This window comes from Geospiza fortis, unplaced genomic scaffold (genome assembly GCF_000277835.1).
Source record: "Geospiza fortis unplaced genomic scaffold, GeoFor_1.0 scaffold98, whole genome shotgun sequence".
Lineage (NCBI taxonomy): Eukaryota > Metazoa > Chordata > Aves > Passeriformes > Thraupidae > Geospiza > Geospiza fortis.
The window spans coordinates 2,296,787-2,309,315 of record NW_005054306.1 but is presented as its reverse complement, the minus strand read 5'-3'; the positions used below and the strand labels follow the sequence as shown (position 1 = coordinate 2,309,315).

The following is a 12,529-nucleotide window of genomic DNA, read 5'->3' as shown; positions in this document are numbered from 1 at the left end:
ACAAACAAACAGAACTGTACCACGTGGCCGAGTATTTGATATTGACCTCAAATGGAAATCTTCATGATTCTACCATATTGTATATTAAATTTTGCAACATTTGTGTGCATTATAAATACTTTTCAGGTTCTTCTCAAGACAGGGGTCCTGCCTTTAAAGGTGTACAGGCTTGAAAAAAATGGTTCCACAAATGTAGTATTAGAGCAATAATTTATATAAAACCATTCATCCTGCCTGGCACATGATGATTTATATTCACTATAGAGCTTATTCTCTGAGTCCTTCAAGTGTGTTTCTCCTCTGAGAGAAGACCCAAACATACAGACTTTACACAAGGCACTCCTTGCATTCTAAACAATTGTATGCATTAAATAAATGCAGTCCCCTCTGTGGCAGAGGGCAGTAACCATATCTGTCTTACCACATTACATATCAAGGGAAAGAAAAATATTGTTAAGGGCATAAATCTTCCTTTTCTTCAAAAAAGTGCCACATGGAGCTTTCAGTCTTTTCATCTGAAAGAAGACCATGCAGGAATCATCATGGTCTTCATTTTATGTAAGTCAAAATTGAAGATCTGAAATGGGCCTTCTCAGTTGGAACTTTTTAGTTCCAGAAAGTCTTAAATAGAAAGTGGAAACCACAATGGCCTTTTCAGACTCTAATACGAGGGCAGGAGAGAAGCTGTGAGGTATTTGTGTATCTACACAGGCCTTTGGGATCATTCAGAGAGTTGATAGGGGAAATACCAAATCCACTGGACAACAACTGTGTGAAGCACTGCAATTCATGTCTCAGTACTGCATAGTGCTAAGCACCCACTTAAGGGCTGAGAATTTTTCACTCCCAATACCCTTTCTTGCACATGAAGGCCTTCAAATCCTTGTAATCTCTTCTGGGTTTGGCAGACCTTGTAAAATTGCTCCTCTCCCAGCTTCCCTGCCTTACACATTAACCAGAAATGATTATTCCAGAAGAATTCACCAAGGCACAATTCAGTCAAAATGAAGCAGGCTGGTTCCTGGTGACTCTCTGGAACTTTTTGTGCGTGTCTTGAAGAGGTCCTTTCAGAGTTACATGATTTAGCACTGGCAGTGCTTCAGTTAAGCAAGGAATATGCCTTGGAAGTATTTTCAGTGGAAGAGGTGGATGGCTCGGAAGAAGATACTCTGTATTTGCCTGCAAAACAAGGCGCAGGGGTTAGACAAGTTGTCACTGCAAAGTAAGGACAGTGACAGCTGCGCTGGTGGCCAAGGTGGCTCTGCCTTGTCCTGCAGCCCTGGCACTACCAGGATTTCAGCAATACCAGCAACCACAGAACTCAGCGTGTTTGGTGACACAGCCAGGATGTGTCAGCTCGAATTCCCAATCATGCCACAGGGCAATGATTTTCTCACACAAATGAAGGCACTAGTGCTTCTCCTGGAGCACAGGGACACATCCACAGGCTCCTGAGATGAATCCCAGCTCCCTCCCTCCTTAGAGTCCACAAGGCTCCAAACTAAGACCCAAGTGTCACTATCTTCTCTGAACAATGTGTGGATACAAAGATTGGACACTTAGAAATTAAATGTTATTTCCAGAAATGGTTTTTGCAAGATGAAGTCATAACTAAAATGGTGATGTCCACAAAATGGCAACCAGAGAACATTTGAAGAAATACAGTTCCAAGGTGGTGAAGAGTACATGAACAACAGATGAACTGTGCCATGATCTCATTTAGCTCAAAACAAAGCTCACTTAGTGGGATTTAGAATTGGTAAAACATCCAATAATTGTTTCAGAGATAGACAATTTCACTGCTACTGGTACAATAGACTTATTGCAGTTCCTTTGCATTGGAAGATTAAGAACAATCTATGGATGCATGGAGAGACAAATAGATAAATGGATATCAGGACAGACAGACCCTGAGAGCAAGAATGAAGGCCAAATCCTGTTTGTGCTTCAGTAAGGGAGACCTGTTATCACATACCTGTTTTCCCACATAAGTTGTTAAAGGTTCTTGAAAATGGGTAGCTCATAGCAAGCATTGGTGTCACCAGGATCAGGGAGGATGACTGAAAGAGAAAAAAATACTTTTTGTCAAAAGAACTTTCTTTGTAGCCCCATTTTAGGGGAAAAAAAAGGTTCCAATAAACTTTGTTTCAGTAGTATGAGCAAACAATCCACAGAAGGCAAAGCTAGATGTTTGTGAGGTATCAAGTTCACACATTTGCATGTTTATGGTGGTGATGGAGGAGATCAACTTTAAAAGAAACCACAGGGCACAACCTGTTTGTCTCTAACTCTTGGCCAGGGGGCATGGTTTAGGCTCCAGAGTCTGTCCTAACAGGCAGTATGGGATTCCCTTCTCTTAGCTGTGCCAGTATGGCCATTAAGGTAGCCACAATAGTTAAGATTTATGTGAATGGGGATTGTTCCCGACAGCCAGCAGCCTGCGATAATCCGAGGCAAATTTTACTTGACACGCTAGAGGGCATTAGAACACAACTCTTTGCAGTCCAGATACCAAGGAAGGAAGGAAGGAACTTTTTGCTGCTAAAATTAAGTTTCGTTTTTGGTTCTGGAGTGGTTGCAAAATTTAACGTAATTCCTCCAAGGATGTATTAAAAAAAAGGCATGAAAGCCACATCTTTTTCTGTTCAGTCCTTCTTTGTTATTTAGTTGTACTTTGGTGGGGGAAATAAGGCAGTGTTGTGTATTGTCACGTATCATAAGGTGATAGAGAAAGAAGGTAAATGAATCACATGTAAAACGCTTAATCAAAGACTTTGATATTGCTTTATTTGCTCATTCTCAGACCTCAACAGGCTAGAGAAATGGAATGACAGGAATCTTACGAAGTTCAGCAAAGGGAAGTTCAAAGTCCTCCTGCCCCTGGGGAGGAACAAACCCAATGCCAGGACATACTCAGGGCTGTCTGATTAGGACAGAGTCAAGGCAGAGCCAGACTTTTCTCATTGGTGCCAGTGGAAGGACAAGAGGCTTTGAGAACAAATAGAAATACAGGAAATCCCACTTAAGATGAAATTCTTTCACTGTGAGGGTGGTCAAACACAGGAAAAGGATGCACATAGAGCTTGTGGTGTCTCCATCCTTGGAGCTACTCAAACTTAACTGGACACAGCTCTGAGCTCTAGCTGACCGTGCTCTGATGGGAATGTGGTGCAAGATGATCTCTGAGAGTAGTTTCCAATTTCAGCAATTCCTGCAAAAACTGGAGTGATTGGATCCAATGCTGTTCTTCTGAACTGACAGTTCAACCTTAAGGGACTCCTTAATTCCTTTGAGCCTGTGCTCTCATCTTCTTAATTATCCTTGCTTTTAAGTCGGCTTCCTAGGTCTTTAGCAATACCTGTACAGGCTCTTCTGAACAAACCCTGTTCAGATACCAATATAAAATCAAGCTTTATTGTCATATATGGGTGCTGCCAGCACCATTGGCAGCTCAGGAAGAGGGCGTGGGTGGGTGTTGGAACTAGATGATCTTGAAGGTCCATTTCAACCCAAAGCATTCTAAGTTTCTTAGACATCCTTACACACCTTTTTGTTAAGGTGTTTTATAAATGCAGAAGTGTAAATTGAAACAATAATTCCCCAAGAAGTTCCCCTTGCATTTCTCTCAGATTGTGAATAAATACTAGTGCAAAAAATGTTTCTGTTTTCTAACTAAATGTTTTCAGTTACATTTTCTAGTTTCTTTCTAGTGGAATTTAAATCAAATGTTCTCTAACTGCCTTCTCACTTTTTACCAATTATAGTGAAAATAATGAACTTTTAAAAAGGGGATATAATCATATTTATGTTGTTAGTATCCTCTGTGATTTGTTCTAATAAATAATACAGAATTTAAAGTGCACTGGACAAAATTAGACTACTCAGCAGTAACTGAAATACATTTTTAGGTCAAGATTCTAACCTTTGATTGCTGTGAACTCCATTTGGATGATGAATTCCTCTTCAACAGGGCTTCTTGTATCTATTTGTTTAAAAAAATTAGTAAATCAGTAAATACAGAAATTCTGTTCAAATTCCAACAGTATTTTGACATAATGTAAGAAATAGTTGGAATCCTTACCTTCTTATCCCAGAGAGTCCCAAACACCAAAATGAATAATCCCTAGGAGACAGATAATTACATTCATTTTGATGACAGCAATCTTTAATTTCAATATCTCATAAATATCTCTGACATTGTCCATTTAAACTATTTAAACTTTGAACTCTTTGACAGAGAGCATTTTTCTAACTGCTTATCACATAGGGACTGCTCATTTGGCAGCTCCCCAGGCCTGGTCTTTTTAAATTCTGTGTTGATCTGGTCTACAAACTGACATAGATAGTTTGGTAGCACTAAATGTATTTGGAAAAAGGAATGTGTGTGTATGGAAGATGTGCCCTACCTGTGCCCTCCAGACAAACTAGTAGGTTCCAAGAAAAAGGCCAGTGAGTTTGGTTTGAAGAAAACAGTTTTGATGCCACTCTTAACAATGGGAAATCTTAAGAATTCTCTTTAAAGAGAGAGTACACATAACTATATTGTCCTTAAGAAATTTCCTTGTATTGGGATCCTACTGACCACCTAAATATGTGGCAAAAGTCATACTGACTGAAAACTCTCAAGGATATATTTTTGTCAGTTCTTCTCTTTATCATTAGTACTTCTCAGCTGATCTTGGTGACTTCCTTGAGGTTTATACTGAAAGCCAAAAAAGCATAACATGATGCCTCCAGCTGCAGTATAAATGGAAACAGGGATGCTGAAGTTTGCCCACCTGAACATAAACAGGGCTGTTTTCCTGGTCTTCAGCAGTGAAGCTGATCCCAAAACTACTGGCAAAGTAGGGAGTTATCTTTAGGCCAGCTTTGTCTATATGGCACATCTGCTAAGGCAGCTGAGAATATGAAATACTGCTGAATTCCTGGAATGGCTTTCCCAAAGAGCCCTTTTGGAATAAGGATGTGTTAGGCAAATTTAAGCTTTTCCCTGGTGCTCTTATGCCCTGCCAAGCATAGCACTGCAGTAATGTCTCCATGTTAAATCATAATAGAGGAAACAAAAATGCGCACAACTCACCTGCAAAGCATTGAACAGACTAAAGAGGATGTGGAAAGCTGGATGACTGTTTTTGATGATGGTGGCAAGGCCAAAACCCCAGGTGAGGCCTAACAGTGGTGTCAGGATGGCCACACTTTTGCCAATCTGAAACAGAGATTTCCTCTCCTGCCCGCTTGACCTATCCCCAATAGTTGGCCTAAGTATTTTTATTATAACAACTGCGGCAATGAACAAGTTCGTGGCCACAATGATCAAGGCAGGTATGACAAAGGCCAGGAGAGCTTTGCTGTCCTGCCAGTTGAGCCAGCAGACATCCTTTCTTGTGTAACTGTTCTTTGGCAGTGTGACAGCAATGGTGGTGACTGCAATGACAAAGGGGCACATGTATCCCAGGCAGAATGCCACTGCCTTCTGAGCAGTCTTACTCGTGTTGTGTAAGATGAACACCAGTCTGTAGAAAAGGATGAGGCCCAGGCTCAGCATCCAGAAAAAGACACATAGGTAGAAAAAATGGATGAAGAAGGTGGCCATGATACAGATGTCTCTGTTCATCTGCTGGTTTTGATCAGTGATGGAGGCAGTGACAATGAACCAAACATCAGCAATCAGCAAGGATGTAGCAATGTTGAGAATACAGACATGGCGCATGTAGGAGGTTGTGTTGTTTGTCACGTACTTCCAGACCAAGGATTCAATTATGATGCAGACCACCAAGCTCACTATTGAAATGGCCAGGCCAGCATAGGAAATATAATTTTCAAAGATTAGCTCAGAGGATCTATCAGGTGACATCAGGATGGAGAATGATGTCAAGTGATTGCAGGAGCAAATGACATAATTTTCTGACTCTGTGGGTGTGCAGCCATGATTATCCCAGTCCCCCCTGTGATTGTTGAGTGTGAAATTCCAAAAGACACACTTGGGCATCTTTAGAGACAAGTCTTTCTTTGCAAATGTCATATTAATATCAAACTTCTGGCTTTTGTTGCTGCTCAAAGTTGTTGTTATCAATAAACCATTCACATATTCAGATGTTTTCCGGGGCAAAACATGTCCAAGTTTTGAGTACATCACACTGACAATGGTTGAATTTTGGGTTAGAGTCTGGATTTCAGTTTCACTAATGAGCACGTTGACTGTGAGGTTTCCTGCACTGCGGAAGTCCTTGTTATAAGCTGTGTTGTTATTTTCCTTAACAACTACCCCTTGGAGCTGAACAGTGTTTGCAGAGACAGAAGGAATGGTGTTATTAACTGGTTGGAGGCGCAAGGAAAAATTTTCTACCGACTGTAGTAACAAAGAACTTTGTCGTGTCTTCTCTTTATTCAGGTCTTCCCAAGCTGCAGTTGTGGAATCATCAACAATTAAATCCACTGTGGATAAGAAATTCTGGAACAATAACAGAATAATGCAGTTACTGAAATCCCACACAATTAATTGTTGTTTCTGATGGTAATTTATGCATGGTCCTAGAAATGCCTTTTGAAAAAGCCCAGCATTTTCTTATTTTGCTCAGTCCATGTCAAGTCTTCTGTCGTTAACCCTCTGCATACTCTTTTTGCAAGTTAAGGTTTCCAAAAGCAGAGCTGTGTGACTATTTTTTTATATATTATTTGGTATTTTGGCATTATTTGGCATTTTTGGTATCTCCAGCCTTATTTCCTTTCTTTCTCAGTGTTCGTGCTGTCTTTGATTTCTTGGTGTCTCATGTAGGGCTCTCTATCTACGACTATCAAACCTTTTTGCACTTTTCTGGTCAGAAGAGCAGTGCTTTTCCTCTGGACCTCAAAATCAAGGCTCCCAATTATTTCTAAGGTTTCTTTTGTTAATTTGTTACAGCCAACTTGTTTTCCTTGCTTGATCATGGTTCCTGGAATTTACTCTCCCCATTCCTATTTCACCCTTTTTTTTTCTATTCCTACTTCTACTCATGGAATCATAGAATCACAGAATGATTTTGACATTTAAAGGTCATCCAGTCCAACGCCCCTTCCAGGTGGCAGGGACATCCAGCTTCATCTTGGACACTTCCAGGGTTTAGGGCATCCACAACTTCTCTGGTAAATCTATTCCAGTGCCTTACTGCCCTCACAGCAAACAATTCATTCCTAATACATAATCCAAACCTGCCCTCTTCCAGTTTAAACCATTGTTCCTTGTCCTGTCACTACAGGCCTTGCTAAAAAGCCTTTTTATAAGTCCCCTTTAAGTATTGAAAAGCTGCAGTAAGTTCTTCCCTGAGCCTTCTCTTTTCAAGGCTGGACAACCCCAACTCTCTCAGCCTGCCCTTACAGGAGACCTGCTCCAGCCCTCCGACCATTTCTGTGACCCTCCTTTGGACCCATTCCAGCGTGTCCACATCCTTGTTGCCCTGTGGACCCCAGAGGTGGATGGAGTGCTCCAGGTGGGATCTCACCAGAACAGAGTAGAGGGACAGAATCACCTTCCTCCACCTGCTGGTCACACTCCCTGTTAAGCAGCCCAGGACATGTTTGGGTGTCTGGGATGCAAGAGAACATTGCTGGCTCATGTCCAATTTTTTTTCCATCATCACTTGTCCTTTCCTGTCTTAGAATGGTGGAGATATCTATGTGTTCCTAAAATATTTCTAGTTGCTAAGCTTACAGCAGCTTGTCTTTCATGCATAGACTCCTTGTCCTCATAATTTTGAGTTTTCATAAACTTCTCTGTATCTTTGCTGTCACTTCATCTCATTCCTTTAACACTGTCCTGATCTTGATCCTAAGCAAGTGTGAAACTTCAGGGAAAACATCATCCTCTCTGACAAAAGGGGCCAAAGGGCTTGGTAGGTGTAGATAAGACAAAATAAAGCCTTACCTGCATAGGGACCTCCTCTGCCTCAACTGGGATAGAGGAGACCATATCCAGGATGGTAACAATTGCACCTAGGTTTGCTGAAGAATTGTTTATTGTGCTTAGCTCCTTTTTTGTCTGTTCCTTAAGCTGTGCAAGGTAGGAGGGTAGTTGAGCTTTTGCCTCAGGGCTGCTGACCAAGGACTGGAACAGAAGATAACAGCACATCACATAGGAAATCCTCTAACCTGGCTGAGATAAAGGTGACTCTGGATGGTTTGTGGATGGGAAAAGCACTGTGGGATGATACCAAGGCTGAAAATCAAGGCCTGGCACCCATTTGTCAAGTGCAGTGGTCAAGGGTATGGGCACTGTAGGAAGGGCCTACAGATGAGGCTGGGTAGTGGTCCAGAGTTAATCCTACAGCCTCACTGTTGGTGTGCTCTGTAACATGCTCTGGGCTTGTGCCTGAGCACAGCTCAGGGAACGCTCCAGGCCAGGAACGGCTCCTTATGGATGCCATGGACAAGGTCACCTTGCCTGGGAACAGAGCATTCATGTGTATGGACATTATCCATGCAGTGCCTCAGGCCCTCTGTGTCCCGGGAGGGACCTCGGCTCTTTTGCTGCTGGTGTAAATAAAGCCAAACATTCTCCATATCTTTAAAAAGAAACTTTCAAATGCTTCATATATCTTAGATTATGATAAGCAAAAATCATGCAACCATTACTTTTTCTCCCCACCCAGCTCCCCAGCCCAACCTCCACAGACCCATGAGGGTTACCTCAGCACCACTCAGCAGGTCGTTTATTGGTCCAGACAGGCAGTCATTCCTTGCAACCTTCCATGAGCTGTTGATGCACTGGTAAGTTATATTGCCTCGAGTAAAACCTTTTGGATTTTTTACATCACAGCATGGCTTTATTAATATGGCCCTTTCTGTTCCAGTGCCCAAGCTGTCTGAGCAGGAAATTTTCTTACCTGTAGAGAGAGGAGACAGAGATAGAAAATAAGAAGTAGGAAGATGAATGAATTTCCTCCACAAAATTTGTGGTCTGTTCAAAGATCTTTAAATTAGGATTTCAGTTTACTGTTTTCATTAATTATGATTTTTCAGGGTGTATATGTCGCACATTCCTTATTTTTATGAATCAGGAAATTAAAAAGGCAATCTAATAAAGCTCCGATTTTTGAGTACTGAATCCAATCAACAAACCAACACCCAAAGACTTAGATTTATCTGTTAGACTACAGGATTAGACAGAGCTGGAGTGGGATTATATTGAACATTAAGTGAACAATAATTAATACAAAATTTATTCTGTTAAGGTACTCAGTACTGCTGTAGCACTAACAGGAAATTCATTAAGACCTTCATAGTGAGGCCTCAACACCTTTTTGATGAACCGTGGGTGTTGCTAATTGTCTTTGATTGGCTTAGTCATATCAGTAAGTATCTGCTGATTAAAGTGATTAAAGTAATTAAAGTGTCTGCATATTTATTGCCTAAGAGAGTGAAATCTGGCAGATACAGTGATTCAACTGTAGGTACCACTGCTGTGGAAAAAAGAACATTTCTGCATCAGGGGGATGTACAAGATTTCTTCCTTTCCAGTTTAGAATAAAAAGAGCTGAAATATCCAAACTCTTGTCAGAACTAAACATCAAAGCTGGATTTAGCAATGCTGAATTCTAATTGCAAAACATTCCCCGCAGAGCTGACTGGAAGCTGCCCTGGTCTCTGCAGCACCTCACAGAGGCTGCCCTTCTTGTGTTCAAAGTGGAAATGCACTCCCACAGGCTGTCCTCCTGAGCCTGATGAGGCACCACAGTCTTTGATCCTTGCTAAATTGTTAGCAAGGAAGCTGGAAGCTGCATGACCACATTTCAACACAGTGGATGAAGCTTGGTGGTGCAGCCTGCAGTAGTGATTAAACTGTCACTGTTTTGGAACATACTGGGTCCACTCTCAAATACAGCAAAGACAACGCATCTTGTCTATTTTTTTTTAAATTACATAAAAACTGATATTTTCCTCTGTGTGTAAAAATTTCCCATGAGAAAAGGAGAAAAAAGTTCTTGGATAACAAAAAGCTGTTTCTGTTAGATGTCACTGGTGATGAATTTGTGGCACCTGATTTAATAAAGATATTGTAATGTCCTATATAGCAGCTATAAGCAGTAACTTTTTTCCTTACCAGGTATCAAGTGCAGTCTTATATATTCACTGTCAACTCCCTGTCCGATGCGGTTGACAAATTTGCAATATGCCATGAACTTTTTCTCTTTGTTGCATTCTTTTTCCGTGTGATTGTACATGTAGCAAAGCAAATTGTCTTTTTTCCTTTTCTCTGTACGGATGGATGAAGACAGGTTAACACAGATTTGGGGTCAGCCAATTAAAACCAGCAGAAAGCCTTGACAATGCTTTATTTTCTGTGGGTAGTAGAAAAAAATAACTTTCCTTTGTGAAAAAGCTCCCTCTCTGTATGCTGATCTGCCCCTCTGTAATAAATCTGGCAGCTGCTGCATGATCAATACCTTTTCGTTTACTGCTGTGTGAGCAAATCCTCCCCAAACCCTCTTAACTGTGCAGTGACCAAACTTTGCTTTGAAAATAATTTTTGAGAATACTCTTCCTGCCTTTATCACAGGTGTTTCAGTTAGGCTGGAATAGTATTTGGCTGTTCTTACATGGTTCTTTTGAACTCAGGATCTGTGCCACACTCCACTGCTCTTCAGAATGCCTGTGCCTGAGGGTGGGTCTCCAGCTGCAGTCTCTTCCAATGACATCCTTGCCTTTTTCTTAGCTACTGAAGGCCTCCTCAGTCTCCACCTGCTTTACTACTCAGCCTGTTGTTTTTGTGCTCCTGCATGTTTCCTGAGTTATTTTTGATGGATTGTATTTGGTTTGTTTTTTTTCTTTTCTAAGTAACAGTTTTATAACTCACTCAAAAAATTCTGGTGTATAAAAAGCAACTTGCTTGAAAACTTACAGTGTATAAAACCATGTCAGGGAAGTTGCAGAATTGCAGAATTGCCCTAAATTGGAAGACATAGAAGCATAGGCTTTTGTATTGTTAAAGATGTGCTCCCTGTATCTTCAAAAAAAATGGAGTAGTTTTTTTTTAATTGCATTCTTAATGGGTTACTCAACATTTTTCAATAATTAGTAGATTTTCTTAAGAAACATTTTCTCAGTATTCATTTTAAAAAGTGACAGAATGGAAGATAAAAGCAAATAAAAAGACTTCAACAATTTCCAATCTGAAGAAGGGTCAGGATGCTCACTTCTCCCTGTCTGGCAAGTCAAACCAAATGTTGAGTTTACCTATTATGTATTTTTCACTATAGCAGCGACTTCAGTATTAATCCTAGACATGTTCCCCAGGCATGCTCAACATCCTAAAAGAAGTCCACTTCTCTTTTTTTTTTGCACCCTCAGAAGTGCTCTTGGGTTGCCATGAAAGCAGTAAACACGACTTGTTTACACAGACCTGACTGAAAACAAAAAACCCAGAGACTGGGTTGTGACACAGAGTGAAACTAATGATTCTGCAAGTTTATTGTGTCTTACCAACTTGAAATTCATTTTCTTGAACCACAAACGTAACCTTGTAGTCTCTCACAGTCTTCGCACTTATGCAGCACTCGAGGGCGTGTGGCACTTGGCACTGTATCGATGTTTCAATGGGGTCTATCAGGATGTTCTGCTTCAGGGGCAAGGAAACTACCTCGATGGTAAAGTTGGCAGAACTGTCCAGGTTTTTCTGGGAGAATGTGCAGATGTAGGTGCCTAAAAGAAGTGATACAAAACCATGTCTCAGTCAACAGAAATGCTCCTCAGCTTTTGCATGGTCATGAATGATGAACAAATACAGTTGGCAACATTAAGCCTTGGTGTTCTCCAACACTTAAAATTTTAACCGTGGGGGCTTTTTATTTATTGTGGCCAGGCTGCATAGTGATTTGCAGGGCTCGGGATGCTATAAATGATCTGGTACAGAGATTCCATTGCCTTTGTAGCCAATGAGACCAGATTTACTCACCTCTCCAGTCCTGCGAGGCAGACTTCACTGTGAGCACAGACATGGCTGGGAATTTGCTATTTTTGATGCACATATCACAGTCTACTGTTTTTGTGTCATTTCCAGACTGGATTTTCCAACTGATGCTGTCATAATTGCTCACATCACTTTCACACGTTACATTGAACCCGTGTCCCTCAGAAACTGTTGAGTTTGTGCTTGAAGATATTGTTATGTGGGCTGAGACAACACAGGACAAAAGTCACATTAGTGAGAGTTACTTTTTATCATTTTCTCACAAATTCTGTGTGCCGCAGAGGCCATCTGTGCATTAAAGAGCTGTTGCTCTGTGACAAGTCCCTGCCCCTCACCTTTCCGCAGGTACGTGACTGCAATGCTTCGAGCGCGCCTGGCTCCATGCCCGGTCTCCATCTCACACGTGTATGTGGTCACTGCACCTGACTTCTCAGGGGGGCACAGGGACTCACTGATGTTGAGCTGGTATCCAGTGCAGTTTCCACTCAAGATGGTTACTCCTAGGGAGAAATAAACATTGTTTGAAGGGCTACAGATGCCCAAAAATACCTCTGGAAAGCACAAGCAATTACTCCAGCCATGGAAACC

At 41.3% G+C, this 12,529-nt stretch overlaps 1 protein-coding gene across 1 annotated transcript in view; it reads right to left on the bottom strand.

Annotated features, from left to right (window-relative positions):
* Window positions 1-193: 193 nt before the first annotated feature.
* The window catches only part of ADGRF5 (adhesion G protein-coupled receptor F5), a 41,175-nt gene continuing 28,839 nt past the window's right edge, over window positions 194-12,529 (bottom strand). The window contains exons 12-22 of the mRNA XM_031066665.1: window positions 12,277-12,441; window positions 11,927-12,145; window positions 11,455-11,673; window positions 10,076-10,228; window positions 8,662-8,858; window positions 7,901-8,080; window positions 5,081-6,451; window positions 4,082-4,123; window positions 3,923-3,982; window positions 1,976-2,060; window positions 194-1,179 (exon numbers count right to left, since the gene is read on the bottom strand). Coding sequence (XP_030922525.1) covers window positions 1,100-1,179; window positions 1,976-2,060; window positions 3,923-3,982; window positions 4,082-4,123; window positions 5,081-6,451; window positions 7,901-8,080; window positions 8,662-8,858; window positions 10,076-10,228; window positions 11,455-11,673; window positions 11,927-12,145; window positions 12,277-12,441 — 2,771 coding nt within the window. The 3' untranslated portion in view covers window positions 194-1,099. The remainder of the gene's footprint in view (window positions 1,180-1,975; window positions 2,061-3,922; window positions 3,983-4,081; window positions 4,124-5,080; window positions 6,452-7,900; window positions 8,081-8,661; window positions 8,859-10,075; window positions 10,229-11,454; window positions 11,674-11,926; window positions 12,146-12,276; window positions 12,442-12,529) is intronic.